This window comes from Nerophis ophidion, linkage group LG09 (genome assembly GCF_033978795.1).
Source record: "Nerophis ophidion isolate RoL-2023_Sa linkage group LG09, RoL_Noph_v1.0, whole genome shotgun sequence".
NCBI lineage: Eukaryota > Metazoa > Chordata > Actinopteri > Syngnathiformes > Syngnathidae > Nerophis > Nerophis ophidion.
This window is the reverse complement of record NC_084619.1, coordinates 59,563,073-59,580,572: the sequence shown is the minus strand read 5'-3', so window position 1 is coordinate 59,580,572 and position 17,500 is coordinate 59,563,073. Positions and strand designations below refer to the sequence as shown.

At 38.4% G+C, this 17,500-nt stretch overlaps 1 protein-coding gene across 2 annotated transcripts in view; it reads left to right on the top strand.

Moving 5' to 3' along the window:
* Positions 1 to 17,500, top strand: part of LOC133559525 (cadherin-11-like) — a 171,246-nt gene that overhangs the window by 145,290 nt on the left and 8,456 nt on the right. For both annotated transcript variants that reach the window (XM_061911370.1, XM_061911371.1), the window contains exons 8-12: positions 2,681 to 2,868; positions 8,581 to 8,694; positions 11,195 to 11,334; positions 11,439 to 11,575; positions 17,297 to 17,418. In XM_061911370.1, the coding sequence (XP_061767354.1) occupies positions 2,681 to 2,868; positions 8,581 to 8,694; positions 11,195 to 11,334; positions 11,439 to 11,575; positions 17,297 to 17,418 (701 nt within the window). The remainder of the gene's footprint in view (positions 1 to 2,680; positions 2,869 to 8,580; positions 8,695 to 11,194; positions 11,335 to 11,438; positions 11,576 to 17,296; positions 17,419 to 17,500) is intronic.

Genomic DNA, 17,500 nt, shown 5'->3' with positions numbered 1-17,500 from the left:
TTATATAGCACTTTTCTCGAGTGACTCAAAGCGCTTTACATAGTGAAACCCAATGTCTAAGTCACATTTAAACCAGTGTGGGTGGCACTAAGAGCCGGTGGGTAAAGTGTCTTGCCCAAGGACACAACGGCAGTGACTAGGATGGTGGAAGCGGGAATCGAACCTGCAACCCTCAAGTTGCTGGCACGGCCACTCAACCAACCGAGCTATGACGCCTCATATAAATAAAGATATATATATATATATATATATATATATATATATATATATATATATATATATATATATATATATATATATATATATATATATGTATATGTATACATGCATACATATGCGAGTGTGTTGTAACTATGGCAGATTTGGTAACAGACAACAAAAAGGACTATTTTGGGACCAAAGAAGATTCACAACTGTATACTTTTGAAGCTGAACATACTGAGGAAGAACTACTTCCAATAGAAGGGAGCACGAAAGAAGAGTGAGACGTTGGAGCAGACAGAAGCCGAGAGAGTGAGGTGAAAGTTACTTTGGCGCTATAAATGTTGAATTAGGAGTCAAGCTATTTTGACATAAATGGAGTGCTTACCCATATAAATCATCAAAAACATCCCCAGCCAGTTGGACCAAACAGCCAAGTTAGTTTATATTGATCATGATACGTGCAGCATGACATGCGTGCTGGAAAAAAAGTTCCTCAGTGTTCGCTATTACAAAAACAATGGTGTACACTTTGGTTATTATGCAGGTTTCAGAACATAAATGAAGTACTGTTGACGGTTTTTGAATGCATTTTAAAATTATTTAGAGGTAGAATTGATTGCTAACATTAGCTGCATTGCTAGCCTTCAAGAACGAGATTATTTTTACTTGTTAGAATGCAAAGAACAACAACATTTTGTCTACTTGTGTCTCATCATGATTGTGAAAAATAAGCAAAATTGCCCAATAAGTGCAGTTCCCCTTTAAATAGTACATCCATCCATCCATCCATCCATTTATTCCCTTTAATATATGTAATAAAATTAAAGCATTGTTTAGTTGTTTTTTTCAATGACGGTGCAAGTTTGACTCTGGAACAGACCATTTCTATACACATGATCTCCCATGGGGAAACCATACCAATGTTCTTATGCGCGGCGATGACTATGATCGATCATATCAACAATGTTGTCGGTTGCAGTTTTTTGAACAAAACCAGATATGCGGTCTGCTTACGTCTCCAGATTGATTTATTTTTTTGCTTAGGTTTTTTGGGGGGGAAAAGGAGGAAAGAAGAATAGGAAAAAGGAGGATTGATGATGGAGAGTGGATGAAGGTCAGATGAGATTGTTTGATAAAATGAAAAAAGAAGAGATGGGGAGATGGTGGTGGTCACACACACACACACACACACACACACACACACACACACACACACACGTTCTTGTATTTCATACCTTCTTGAGACCTGTAAAGAATCCTACCTCTTTAGGACCACCCTTTCTAGCTATATAAAGAAGTGTATTTATAACATTAATAATATATACATACTATGCAAATATAAAAATGCTTGTTGTGAAAAATTGGTTGGAATTTCACACAAAAAACCTTAGCATTTTGGGAGTTATAATAAAAGTTGTCATTTTATTCAACGCAAGTCAAAATGTTACAAGAAAAACTGAACATTTGTGCAATATTATGATAAAAGTCTGAATTTTACTCAATAACAGTTGCAATTTTGGAAGAAAAGCTCAAAATGTTGGCAATTTTATGAAATTAATCGCAATTTTACCCGCTAAAAGTCACAATTTTATAAGAAAACTTAAAAATGTTGGCAATATTATAATATTTTTTGGAATTTCACTTGGCAAAATTATGACAGAAGTCAGAATTTTACTCAAGAAATGTCAGTATTTTACCAAAACAACAAAAAAAGGGCAATATTGTGATAAAATGTTATATGACAAGTGTCCACGTTTTGCATTAAAAAATAATATTTCTTACATAAAAAGTAACAATTTTACGAGAAAGTATTGCAATATTACACAAACTCAAAGAATATGAGAAATGTTTCCCAAATTTATAAAAAAAAGTCGACATTGTGCGAAAAAGACTGCTTTTAGTTAGTTTTTATTCGTATTTACAATTTTTTGTTTGTAATTATTTTTGTAATCTTTATTATTTACTTCAAGTTATTACAGTATGTCTCTATTTCCATATTTTATTCATTTTTTTAAATACATTTTGGCCAAAGGGGACGCATTTCAATGTCGTACATTTGTTATTTCATATGTTGACCAAAGGTGAGCAATTCTAAAACCACAGACACACAGTCAATTAGAAAAATCTTTCCTTCTTGGGACCACCCTCATTTTGATAGATTTCCCCACCAGGGGGTGCTAATAAGACATTCTCTATTAGATGCAATGCTTTTCCGTTTTGGGACCATGATTTATGTCCTCACTTGTTCACACCTCCTCATGTGGACAGTACTTTTCTTTGTTGATGTTTCAAGAAGGGTAGAAATACAAGAACACACACACACACACACACACACACACACACGCACGCGCACACACACACACACGTCCTCCATAGGGGACGAGAGCAACCTTGAGTCAGAGGGACTGTATAGACCCTAATCTCCCACTAAAGTCCGTCCATCTACTCACCTTCTGTATGCCGTCCTCCCTGGCAGGCGTGTACACCATGGCCGTGTCCGAGGACAAGGTGGAGGGGGAGGAGGTGGGACGCCTCAAGGCCAAGGACCCCGACATGGGAGACAACGGGATGGTCAACTACCGCCTGACGGACGGCGACGGCCTGGGAATGTTCGACCTGACCACGGACTCTGAGACCAGGGAGGCCGTCATCAAGCTGAAGAAGGTAAAGCAAAAATGTCAGCGGTATATAAGCCACACCCACTGATATAAATTATTTCCATATATAAGCCGTACCTGACTGTAAGACGCAGATATATGTGTTGTGAAATCAGGGATTTACGCAGAAATATTTTCTAAATATTACGGTGCTTGTTACATGGCAGGTAAAACGGCTGATCAAACAAAATAGAAGTCGTCGTCATGGACCCACTAGATGCACAAGCTAGCTATCCAATAAGCAAAACAGACTGACATTTTGGTGAATTTATGAAACTGAAACTGCTATAAATGCAGGGAGGAGTTGACGGTACAGACACAAGGGGGGGCTCTAAGATTTATCATATATATATATATATATATATATATATATATATATATATATATATATATATATATATATATATATATATATATATTTATATAATAATCAAACAATAATAATATAAAAACAAGGAGAAATGGAGTGTGACAAAATCCAAGGTTATGTGAAGCAGTTAGCTGTTGAGTGTTACCGGGAGGTGTTGTTCCAAATGCTGAAGTCCAAGAGGGAGAGGCTGATCTAGAAAGTACGTGCGACAGTTGAAAGATCTTTGCATGCGTTTTAATGACAACTATTTGCTTTAAGGCCGTCAGCAAAGAAAATTCAGCACCGTTTAGTAAACTGCAGGGTGCAAAAAATTATAAATTATACAATTATAAATTATTATCATTGTAATTATGTATAATTACATATAAATCATATACTTATTATACTTAAATTACATTATTTATTTTGTACATAATTATTTTTGTATTTATTAATAAAAATTATCACAGTATTATTATGTGGTTGTAATATATATTTTTTAATACTTTTATATAAAATTGTCAAAAATATTAGTTGTTACTTTTCCTGTCCATGAGCAGCGACCGGAGGTTTGAGTATTCCGGTCGGCAGGACCTGGTGAGGGAAACGAGTGCACGGATTTTAAAAAAAGCAAGGAGAATAAAAACACGCGAGGACATGTTGGTCCTCACAAGGATGAAGAACATTAGGTTCTTACGGCACCAATTGTACTTGTTTCACCTTCTCTTTTTGGCGTTTCAGTCAGTTCATACCATGTGGCGTCACTTTTCTATAAAGTTGTCCACAGTGTGACCATCTTCAGCCTGCAGCTCACTTAAAATTCACATATATATAATATATATGTATATATATATATATATATATATATATATATATATATATATATATATATATATATATATACATACATACACATCATCTGTGACCTCTTAAGGGTGTTGTAGTCATTTATATATTAATTATTATTAATGATGTGCATGAAAAAAATAAGAATTAATATTCGATGTAGCTTTTAACATTTTCAGGCCCCCCTGAAAAAATTTACTGCCCCTCTTAAGTGTTTTTCTGCAGCCAGGTCTGGATGAATGAATGAATGAATGAATGAACGGCTGAATGGATGAATGAATGAATTAATTAATTATTGAACGGAGGGATAAATGGATAGATTAATAAATGGATGGACAGATGGATGGAAGGATGGAATAAAAAACGGATGAATGAATTAATTAATGAACGGAAGAATGAATTAATTATTTATTGAATGGAGGGATGAATTAATTCATTAATGACTCGATGGATGATGGATGAAAAAAGGAACGGATGAATGGATGAATAAATGAATGAATGAAGTAAAGAACGGATGAATGGATGGGTGGATGACTGTATACATGAATTAATGAACAGCTGAATGGAAGGCTGCATCAATGAACGAATGAAAAGATGGATTCATCAATTAATAAATGCATGGATGGATGAATTACTGAATGAATGAATGAATGAATGAATGAATTAAGTAATTAGTTGATTAATAAATGAATGAATAAAGAACAGATGATTTAATGAATAAATACATTACTGAACGGATGAATGGTTTAATGAATAATTGAACGGATGAATTAATTAATTAACTAATGAATGGATGGATGAATAAGTTACTGAATCCAGGATAGATGAATGAATGAATGAATGACTAATAAACAAAGTAATGAATCAAGGGATGTATGAATGAATAAATGGCTCAATGAATGAATAGATGAATGAATTAAAGAATGGCTGGATGAATGAATGGATGAATAAACATATGGATGCATTAATTAATTAATTAATTAACTGACGGACGGACATATGATAGATGAATGAATAAATGAACGGATGAATGGATAAATGAACGAATACATTAATGAACAAATCAGTGCATGATTAAATGACTGGATGAATGAATGAATGCATTAATGAATTAATTATATACTTATTTATTGAACAGAAGAATGAATGGATACATGAACATATGGATGGATTAATTATTTTTTTTTAATTAATTAATTGATTAACGGAAAGATATATGATTAAATGAATGAATGGATGAATCTATGCCCCACTGCGGTAGCCTACTATCATTCACAGTCCCTATCAAGAACACGTTTGTTTTTACAAGCATTCTAAATCGTAAATAAACATCAGCAAAATTAATCTTAGAAGACCTAATTAATAACCGTCCAAAACCCACCAAGAATTACCCATCTACATATCGTGACCTGAGTATTGACCACGTATTAGTAACACTCACGAATGAATGAATGAATGTGTCAGAGTGTGTTGTTGATGAACCCCAAGATGCAGAGAAGGCGGCAGGCATTGTGCAGGAAAACATGGTTTTAATGTTCAAAAAATAAGAAAAGGAAAACACGAACCAGAAACCAGGAAGCAGGAACCGGAGTCAGGATCCAGTGAATAGCTTATAGCTTACAGCATACAACGAAACCACACGACAATACTCCAACACAGAGTGGAGGACAAAGCAGGTTAAAGTAGCAGCTGGCTGATTGACACCAGGTGTGGCCAGGTGCCATTCAGCCGCAGGTGAGGGGAAGCAGCACTCAGGGGGACTATCAGGAAATAACCAAAATAAGAGCGCTGACAGGAAATGACAGAGGAGAAAACAAAACATAAGGAAACTGTCAGGGACAAGGCTGACAGAATGAATGAATGCTTGTGTCCAATGACTTTTGTCTGGCAGTGTTGCTACACACACTGTGTGTGTAGCACAAGTTGGGTGAAAAAAAAAATCAAAAATCAAACGAGATAAGCTTAGCTACATTGTGTGTGTGTGTGTGTGTGTGTGTGTGTGTGTGTGTGTGTGTGTGTGTGTGTGTGTGTGTGTGTGTGTGTGTGTGTGTGTGTGTGTGCGTGTGTGTGTGTGTGTGTGTGTGTTGTGTTGACTAACGACAGGAACAATCACACAAAAAACCTTCATCACGACTCCTGGTGACTTTTGTAATAATAGCATCAGAGCCTAAGGCTGGTTTGACACACGCCGCGTGTGTGTGTGTGTGTGTGTGTGTGTGTGTGTGTGTGTGTGTGTGTGTGTGTGTGTGTGTGTGTGTGTGTGTGTGTGTGTGTGTGTGACACCATGAAACCCACTTGTGTTGAACTCAATCTGATTACTGTGTCCTGATTCAGATGTGCGAGCGTGATTATTGAGTCTTGATGCCTCTCGGGGGAAATCATCACCTGTTGGCCACTAGAGGCAGCACAACACACACACACACACACACACACACACACACACACACACACACACACTTACACACACACGCAATATATTAACACACCTGTACACTCTTTGAAATCAGCATCGGGAGAAGCCTTCGCTAATCTCTATTCTCCTTCTCACAGCAGCATGAGCTTTAATCAACCATTCTCTTTCAACTGTGTCCTGACCAAAGCACTTTGCAGAATATTAAGGAGCGGTGTGTGTGTATGTGTGTGTGTGTGTGTGTGTGTGTGCGTGTGTGTGTGTGTGTTCTGGCAATGCTGACTTAATGGGGACATCACTCTGTTTACACAGTCACCTTTAGGGGACTTCTGACGGTATGGGGACCAAATAAAACAGATCTCCTAAAGGGGAACCTTTTTAAATGATAGTCAGATCCATTCTGAAGATGCCTAAGTGATCTTTAAGCTTTGGCCTATAAAACATATTTACTGGTTAATTTAGTAGTTGCGTGCAAATTTGTGTGAATTATGCAAAATTATTTAAATTTGGTCCCCATGAACCATATTAACTCTTTTTCCCGTGGGTCCCCAGTAAGTATGATCAGCACATTACTTCATCAATCCAGAGATTTAAAGACGTGTAAGAGCTAACTGGGCAGTGGTTATTTTACCAAAACGTTTTTATGCCTGCACAACCTGTAGAAAGGGTGGTCCCCACAAGTCACCAACAACTTAGTCCGCCTTCCAAATGATAACCAGTTTGTTTGTGTGTGTGTGTGTGTGTGTGTGTGTGTGTGTGTGTGTGTGTGTGTGTGTGTGTGTGTGTGTGTGTGTGCGCGCGTGCGTGTGTGCGTGCGAGGGGCCGTTAGGGACATTATTCAGAATTACCTCTTACATACACTACTGAAATGCTCTTACATACACTACTGAAATGCTCTCACATACACTACTGAAATGCTCTCACATACACTACTGAAATGCTCTTACATACAATACTGAAATGCTCTCACATACACTACTGAAATGCTCTCACATACACTACTGAAATGCTCTTACATACACTACTGAAATGCTCTCACATACACTGGTAAGATCCTCTCACACACACTGGTAAGATGTTCTTATACATATAACTGAAATCCTTGCACACATAATACTAAAATTGTTGTCTCTCAAACGCAATTGGTGTGTGTGTGTGTGCATGAGAGTAAAACATTTTAGTTGTTTATGTGAGAGCATTTCAGTAGTGTATGTAAGAGGTAATTCTGAATAATGTCCCTTACGGCCCCTCATACGTGCGTGCGTGCCTGCGTGTGTGTGTACACGTGCACCTTTCAGTGAATATTATTGCCAAGGTGTGGATGAGTGACGCGTGTGGAAAGAAGGAGGTCATATGCTACACGTTAACTCGCCGCTTGTTGGACACCTTTGATGGCGGCGCGGTGGGGTGGCGCCAAAGTTGAGCGCCGTGACGCTGACAAGACATTTAGACAGAAGCGTCACTTTTGTAGTCGGACTTGGTTACCTTTGGCTTGATGTTGGCTAGACCCGCGTTCCTTGACCATAGGGCCACGGTCAATTGTTGGGCTGCCTAAAAAAAATAATAATAATGTTTCTCAGATGTGATACCCGGTTGTAATACAGTTTCCCACCACTTGTGGCAGTAATGACGACATCAAACAAACAGAAGAAGTCTGAAGCTAAAGTTATTATTATTATTTAGGGATCCAAAAGAGTTCCATTCATAAAAGTGTTAAAAAGAAACAACTTAAGATTAGTAGTATTATTTTACTTTCAACACTTAAGTCTAAATAGCAACTTCCGATCGTTTAGCTGATTTTAAGTTATAATATTTTTTAAGGGATTTTTGTGTTGTTGTTTTTTGCCCTTTTTGTCATAGACAACTGAGTTGTTTTTTTTATTTGTCAAACAGAAAATAAGACTTTTTTTTCAAAATAAAATATTTCAAAGCCTTGAATATGTCAATAATTCATAACAACATTGATTTTGATTCATTATTATGTTTGAGCAATGACAGTTTTATAGAAAAAAAACAGTTGTGTGTTTTTTGAGTCAACATTTGATCTTTTTTCTCGTTACATTTCACCCGTTTGGTCTTTTATTTTACGTTTTGATCGGGTCTTCTCTCTGCAGCGCGTGGACTTTGAGACTAAGAGGTCGTACTCCCTGAGAGTGGAGGGCTTCAACCTGCACGTGGACCCCCAGTATCTGGCCTGGGGCCCCTACAAGGATGTGGCCACCGTCAAGGTGTGTGGGACATGGCATACTTCCTGTAACAAATGCAACTGGAACTTTCAAGTTTAAAAAAAAAATAAACGTGGTAGCATTTTCCAATTTACAGTAAAAAAAAAATTAAAAAAATACAAATAAAATCACTTTAAAATATTACAGGATAAAACTGGCAGCTCAGTCGCTACAATTTAAATAACTGTTAAAAAACACATTAACATACGTAAATTTTACATTTAAAAAAATGGTAGCACAGTCTTTACGATTTTTACCGTAAAAATAAAAAGGGGCAGTGTTTAACATTCACAGAAAATAACTGTAAAAAAAAACAAAAAAACACTAAAATCAGTACATTTTACAGTTAAAAAACGGCAGATCAGTCAATACGATTTTACTGTAAAAATAAAAGTGGTAGGATTTTTCAATTTACGGTAAAAAACTGTAAAACAAAACAAAATCACTGTAAAATATTACTGGAGAAAACTGGCAGCTCAGTCGCAACGATTTTACTGTAAAAATAAGTAGCACAATAAATAACTGGTAAAAAAAAAACACATTAACATACGTACATTTTACAGTCAAAAAGTGGCAGCTCAGTCTTTACGATTTTTACCATAAAAATAAAAGTGGCACTGTTTAACATTCACAGAAAATAACTGTAAAAAAAAAACAAAAAAAACACAAACATCAGTACATTTTACAGTTAAAAAATGGCAGCTCAGTCATTACGATATTACTGTAAAAATAAAAGCAGTAGGATTTTTCAATTTACAATAAAAAACTATTAAAAAATACTGTAAAGTATTACAGAAGAAAACTGGTAGCTCAGTCGCTACGATTTTACTGTAAAAAAATAAGTGGCACTGCTTCGCCATTTACAGTAAATAACTGTTAAAAAAAGACATTGACATACATACATTTTACAGTAAGAAAAAAATGGTAACTCAGTCGTTACGATTTTTACCGTAAAAATAAAAGTGGCAATGTTTAACGTTCACAGAAAATATTTGTAAAAAAATAACAACCCACTAACATCGGTACATTTTACAGTTAAAAACAGCAGCTCAGTCGTTACGATGTTACTGTAAAAATAAAAGTGGTAGGGTTTTTCAATTTACAGTAAATAACTAAAAAAAAAAACACTGACATACGTACATTTTACAGTTTCAAAAAATGACAGCTCAGTCGCTACAGTGGCCCTGTTTCACCATTTACAGTAAATAACTGCATTAAAATAACAGTGACATATGTACATTTTACAGTTAAAATATGGCAGCTAGATCATTATGATTTTACTGTAAAAATACAATTGGTAGTGTTTTTCAATTCACAGTAAATACCTGTAAAAAAAAAAATCACGGTAAAATATTACAGTAGAAAATTGGCGGTTTAGTCGCCAGAAATTTATGGTTAAAATAAAGTGGTACTGTTTTACCATTTACAGTAAATAACTGTAAAAAAAAACAAAAAACAAAAAAAACAAAGCACTAACATACGTAAATTTTACAGTAAAAAAATGGCAGCTATGTCGCTATGATTTTCACCATAAAAATAAAAGTGGTACTGTTTTACCATTTACCGTAAATAATTGCCAAATAATACACTGGCATACGTAAATTTTACAGTAAAAAAATTGCAGCGTAGTCTCTACGGTTTTACTGTAAAAAAAAATAAAGGGCCACTGTTTTACCATTTACAGTAAATACCTGTAAAAAAAACAAAAACAAAACAAAGCACTAACAAACGTACATTTTACAGTAAAATAATGTCAGCTCCGTCGCTGCAATTTTTACCGTAAAAATAAAAGTGACACTGATTTACCATTTACAGTAAATAACTGTATAATAATACACTGACATACGGAAATACAAATATTTAATTTAAAAAAATAAAAGTTTTACCATTTACAGTAAAATAACTGTAAAAAACAAACAAAAACACTGACATAAGTATTTTTTACAGTAAAAAAACTGGCAGCTCATTTACTTGAATTTTACTGTAAAACTAAAGGTGGTAGCGTTATTCAATTTAAATTTGCCTTTAAGTACTTTTAAAATTTACAGTAATTCATTGTAAAAACAAAAATGGTAGATATTAAGGTAAAAATGGCACCTGAGTCACCGAAAAACACCACTAAAATTGTCCTGTTGACTAAAAGTGGTAGCATTTTTTATTTATTTACATTACTTCTGTAATGTAAATAAATTATATCGTGTAAAGATACTGCTCAATTGTTTAAATTTTTCTGTTAAAAAAAGTGGCAGTGTCTTTTAATTTACAGTAATTCACTGTGAAAACCAAAATTGGTATATTTTAAAGTAAAAAAAAAAAAGTGTAGCTCAGTTCCAAGGATTTTACTACACAAATAAAAGTGGTAGCATTTTTTCCATTTACAGTAATTCACTGTAAAACAAAAACACTGATCATAGATTTCACGGTAAAAAAAAAATAGACTGGCAGCTCAGTCACTCATATTTTACTGTTAAAACAAAAGTGATAGAGTTTTTAATGTTGGCAGATATCTGTGGAGGACGCCGACGAGCCTCCGGTCTTCGTGGCGCCCTCGTACACCTTCGAGGTGGAGGAGAACGCCCCTGGGGGGACCCAAGTGGGTCGGGTCCACGCCAAGGACACGGACGTGGCCAACAACCCAGTCAGGTAACACACACAAACACACGTACACACACACACACACACACACACACACACACACGAACACTTTCTCCTGTGGAGCCGTACTAAAGTTGGTGCCCTGGTCCCAGGTACATGATCCCTCGCTACACGGACGTGGAACAGTTCTTCAGCATCAACGCAGAGGACGGCATGATCACCACCACCAGACCTCTGGACCGGGAGGCCCAGGCCTGGCACAACATCTCTGTGTCAGCCACGGAGATAGGTGAGACCCCCAGCGCCTTTTGGACCTTAGACCAGAGACCTTACATCGGGGACCTTAGAACGCCGTCTTTACACTGCCGAACTCAGAACAGCGACCTTACACCAGGGACCCTAAACCGGGGACCTTAGAACCGCGAGCTTGGACCTTTAACCGGGGACCTTAGACCGCCGACCTTGGATCCAAGACCCTATACTGCAGACCTTAGACCACTGACCTTAAATGGCGAACTTAGTCCGCCGACCGTAGACGGCCGACTTTAAACTGGGGACCTTAGATTAGCGGCCTTAGACCGCCGATCCATACACTGTTGACCTTAGACGCCGAACTTATACTCTGAACTTAGACCATCGACCTTAGACCGCCGACCTTAGACGCTGAACTTAGACTGCCTGAGCCTGTCAACCTTAGACGGCCGCCCTTAGACAGCCGACCTGAGACCCGTGACCTTAAACCGCAGACCTTAGACCGCCGACCCAAGACAACAAACTTAGATCACTGACCTTACATTGATGACCTTAGACCGCCGACCTTAGATGATGAACTTAGACCGTCGACCTTAGACTGCCGACCTTAGACTGTTGACCTTAGACATCAACCTTAGACGCTGAACCTAGACCGTCGACCTGAGCCCGTCAACCTTAGACTGCCACCCTTACACCGCCAACTTTAGACCATAGACCTGAGCCTCATGACCTTAAACCGTTGACCTTAAACCGCCGACCTAAGAGACCAAACTTAGACAACTGACCTTAGATTGATGACTTTAGACCGCTGACTTTAGATGCTGAACTCAGACCGTTGATCTTAGACGCTGACCTTAGACCGCCAACCTGAGACTCGTGACCTTATACCGCTGACCTAAGACGTCAAACTTAGACCACTGACCTTAGACTGTTGACATTAGACCGCCAACCTTAGATGCGAAACTTAGACCGCCAACTTCAGACCGCCTACCTGAGACCCGTGAACTTAAACTGCTGACCTTATACCGCCGACCTAAGATGCCAATCTTAAACCGCTGACCCTAGATGCCGAACTTAGACCGTCAACCTTAGATCACCAACCTGAGACCCGTGACCTTAAACCACTGACCTTAGACCGCCGACCTAAGACATTGAACTTAGACCACTGACCTTAGACTGTTGACCTTAAACCGCCAACCTTAGACAAAAAACTTAGACCGTCAACCCTAGACCGCGTACCTGAGACCCATGACCTTACACCGATGACCTTAGACCGCCGACCTAAGATGCCAAACTTAGACCACTGACCTTAGACCGCTGACCTTAGACCGCCGACCGTACACTGTTGACTTTAGACGCCAAACTTAGACCGTCGACCTTACACCGCCATCTTAGACCCGTGACCTTAAAACGCTAACCTCAAACCGCCGAACTTAGACCACTGACCTTACACTGTTGACCTTAGACCGCCAACCTTAGACGCAAAACTTAGACCGCCAACCTTAGACCGCGTACCTGAGACCCATGACCTTAAACCGCTGACCTTAGACCGCCAACCTAAGACGCCAAACCTAGACCACTGACCTTAGATTGATGACCTTAGACCGCTGACCTTAGACTGTTGACCTTAAACCGCCAACCGTAGACGCCAAACTTAGACCACCGACCTTAGACTGTTGACTTTGGACTGCCGACCTTAGACTGCCGACCTTAGACCACCGACCTTAGACCGTTGACCTTAGACCACTGACCTTAGACGCTGAACTTACACCACAAATCTTAGACCACAGACCTAACACAAGCGGTCTAAGGACTTCCGACCTTAGACAGGGGCCATACCAACCTTTCCACCAGGGGCCACATCCCGAATAGTCCCAGCCTGTGGGGGCCGTTTGATGTTTTATTTAGTGTCAGAACACGACTGTGCATTAAGAAAGTGTCTTATCACTTTAATGAGCGTGTGGCACACTCACTAGCTGTACTGACACTGCACTGATACGGTTAGTAGTTTGTCATGCTATATTTTTACAGTGAATTACTATAACTGGATAAATAGTATACATTTTATTGTTTCAGCAAAATCCTGGTGACAGAGCTGCCAGTTGTTTTTACAGTAAGTTACTGTAAATTGAAATACGCTACCACAAATATATTTACGGTAAATCTTTGGCAACTGAGCTGCCAGTTTTTACGTCGAAGTGTTTATTTATTTATTTTTTTTGGAGTCAATTTCTTTATTGGCTTTGAAAATTGCAAAATTACCTAGAGGTACCTTGACTGGGTGGGCTCTCAGTGCTGCTGGAGTGATCGCCAATTGCCAAAGTGCCAAGGGCAGCATGGTGCTGTTGGATTTTCAGTGAAAAAATTAAATAAATACATACAAAAAAAAATATTTAAAAAAAGAATAAAAGTATAAAAATAAAACAAATTAGTAAAATGTTTTACAAAAAAAAATAAAAAATAAAAAATAAATAAATGAAAACTAAAACAATTTAAGAAACATTAAAAAATAAAAATAATAAGATAAAATTGTTAAAAAATAAAATAAACTAAAATATATTTGTTTTAAATTAAATACATTTAATTAAAAAAAAAAGGGATTGTCAGTTAGTGGCAAAATAGTAACGTATTTTTACAGTAAAATTCTGGCGATTAAACTGCATGATTTTGTACCGTAAAATGTATTATTTATTTTATATTTATTATATAATTTATTTTACTATTTAATTCATTTGTCCGGTGTGGGAACCTTCAAAGCACGCCTGAAGTGCCACCACGTGGACGGGCGCGTAGCTCGAAATAAAATACGCCGCTCGCCACAAACGCTAACGGTGCGGAAAAGGAACGAAAGCTGACTCGACGGGGTCCCCCCCCTCACAGGCAACACCACCCCTGCCCTGGCCCCTCCCGCCCTCCGGTTGCAAGCGAGCCACTAGGGGCCCCACCCAGGCTCTCCCCGCCAAGCGCCGTGCGGTTTCCCTCACAGGCGCACTTGACGCCAGATGGCCAGATGGAAACAGGCTCCCAGCCCGCAGAGTCGAGAGCGAGGCAGGCAACTCTGACCACTAACGGGCCCCGGGGAAGCTAAGTAGAGGCCTCATAATGACGGGGTGGGGAAACCAAAAAATAAATAAAATAAAAAAACAGAGCTGTAGTTTCCGTTCCTAAAAAAAACGGTGATACAGAATAAAAAAAATATTTTAACTCTTTAGTGATCAAACGACACAACGTAGCTCAGACCTACTTCCTGTTCCTGTCTACGGGGCTAACCCTTCTGGGTAATGTAGTATATAAACATGTACTTCCCAGTTGGCATGTATTCATATATTTATTTAACATGTATTGATCCCGGGTAAGACAATTAAGCACATATTTTCATATACATGTTAGAGATGTTGAGGTGTGATGATAATCTCTCATCGTCATTAGCGCCATAGATGGCCCCCACAACAGTTCACAAATGCTTTTAACGTGTTGGGACAATAATCACTCAAAGTGTTTACAAAGCACAAGGAAGAAGAATCTAAATGAAAACTTGAAAATCCGCAATTCCGCGAGGGACTGCATGTGAATGGCGCCGATACCCATGAGTCAAACTGAAATGCTAACTTTAGCATGCCGACACATGCAACGCAACATGATTTCTAGAAGAACAACATTAGTTAAAATGCAGGCATATTATGTTAGTATGCTAAGTTAGCATACATTCAACATTAGATAACATTCTAGCATAAAATGTTAGCATGCTAACAAAGAATGAGTTAGCATACTTCTTAGATGGGGCAAAATATCAAAAAACAGGATTTCTAGGACATTATTTAAAATGCAGGCATTTTATGTTAGTATGCTAACTTAGCATAGTTCTAAGATGATGCCAAGTATCAAAAAGAAAATTTTTAGGTTTAATTTGTTACATAAACACAATTAGCTAAAATACTAGCGTAAAACTTTAGCATATAAATATTAGCATGTTAACAATGGCGTGCCAATAATCCAAAATCCAAGCATTGTAGGTGTAAACATACACAATTTGTAAAAATGCTAGCATAAAAATGTCAGTATGCTAACATAGGATGAGTTAGCATTCATCTAAGATGGGGCAAAGGATCAAAAAACATGATTTTTACAGTAAAAAAAATTACTTAAAATGCAGGCATATGATGTTACTATGTTAAGTTAGCATACTTCTAAGGTAGCGTCAAGTGTCCCAATTTGTTTTTAGGTTCAAACAAACAAAATTAGCTAAAATACAAGCATAAAACTTTAGCATACAAACGTTAGCTTGTTAACATTGACAGCAAGGGGTTGCTGGGAAACTGTCCTAAAAGTGTTCACTCGATAGATTCTCACGCATGACTAGTGTGTGTGTGTGTGTGTGTGTGTGCGTGTTCTGGCAATGCTGACTTAATGGGGACATCGCTCAGTTTACACACCTTTAGGGGACCTCTGACGATATGGGGACCAAAAAAAGCAGGTCCGCTAAAGGGAAACCTTTTTAAATGATAGTCAGAACCATTCTGAAGATGCCTAAGCAATTTTTGAAAGTGTTCGTGATCCCCATGAACCATATTAACTCTTTTTCCCCAGGGTCCCCAGTAAGTATGATCAGCTCATTACTTCATCAATCCAGAGATTTAAAGACATGTATGAGCTAACTGGGCAGTGGCCATTTTACCTATTTTTTAAATGCCTCCACAACCTGTAGAAAGGGTGGTCCCCACAAGTCACGATCAACAACTTGTAGAAAGGGTGGTCCCCACAAGTACTGAACAACAACTTGGTCCCCATTTCAAATGATAACCAGATTGTGTGTGTGTGTGTGTGTGTGCGTGTGCGTGTGTGTGTGTGTGTGTGTGTGTGTGTGTGTGTGTGTGTGTGTGTGTGTGTGTGTGTGTGTGTGTGTGTGTGTGTGTGTGTGTGTGTTCTGTAACGCTGACTTAATGGGGAAATCGCTCTGTTTACACAGTCAGACCTTTAGGGGACCTCTGACGGTATAGGGACAAAAAAACAGGTCCCCTAAAGAGAAACCTTTTTAAATAACGGTCGGATCCATTCTGAAGATGCCTAAGTGATTTTTAAAACATTTTTGCGATCCCCATGAACCATAATAAATATTTTTCCTCAGGGTCCCCAGTATGTATGATCAGCACATTACTTCATCAATCCAGAGATTTAAAGACGTGTATGAGCTAACTGGGCAATAGAAAGGGTGGTCCCCACAAGTCATGATCTACAACTTGGTCCCCATTCCAAATGATAACCTGTGTGTGTGTGTGTGTGTGTGTGTGTGTGTGTGTGTGTGTGTGTGTGTGTGTGTGTGTGTGTGTGTGTGTGTGTGTGCGTGCGTGCGTGCGTGCGTGTGTGTGTGTGTGCGTGTGTGTGTGTGTGTGTGTGTTCTGACTTAATGGGGACCCTCACTCTGTCTACACAGTCACCTTCAGGGGACTTCTGACGGTATGGGGACCAAAAAAAACCAGGTCTCCCAAAGGGAAACTTTTTTAAATGATAGTCAGATCCATTCTGAAGATGCCTAAGTGATTTTTGAAAGTTTTTGTGATCCCCATGAACCATATTAACTATTTTTCCCCAGGGTCCCCACTAAGTATAATCAGCACATTACTTCATCAATCCAGAGATTTAAAGATGTGTATGAGCTAACTGGGCAGTAGAAACGGTGGTCCCCACAAGTCATGATCAACAACTTGGTCCCCATTCCAAATGATAACCAGTGTGTGTGTGTGTGTGTGTGTGTGTGTAGGAGGACACCACCAAGACACAAAAGTGCGCGTCAACATTGTGGTGAAAGACAAAAATGACAACGCCCCAGAGTTCGCAACCAACAATGAAGTCCTCATGTGTGAAAATGTGACGCCGGGAAAGGTAAGTGGGCGTGTTTTTACGTGTGCGTGTGTGTGTGTGCGTGTGTGTGCGTGTGCACATTGAACACGTGCACCTCCTTGCA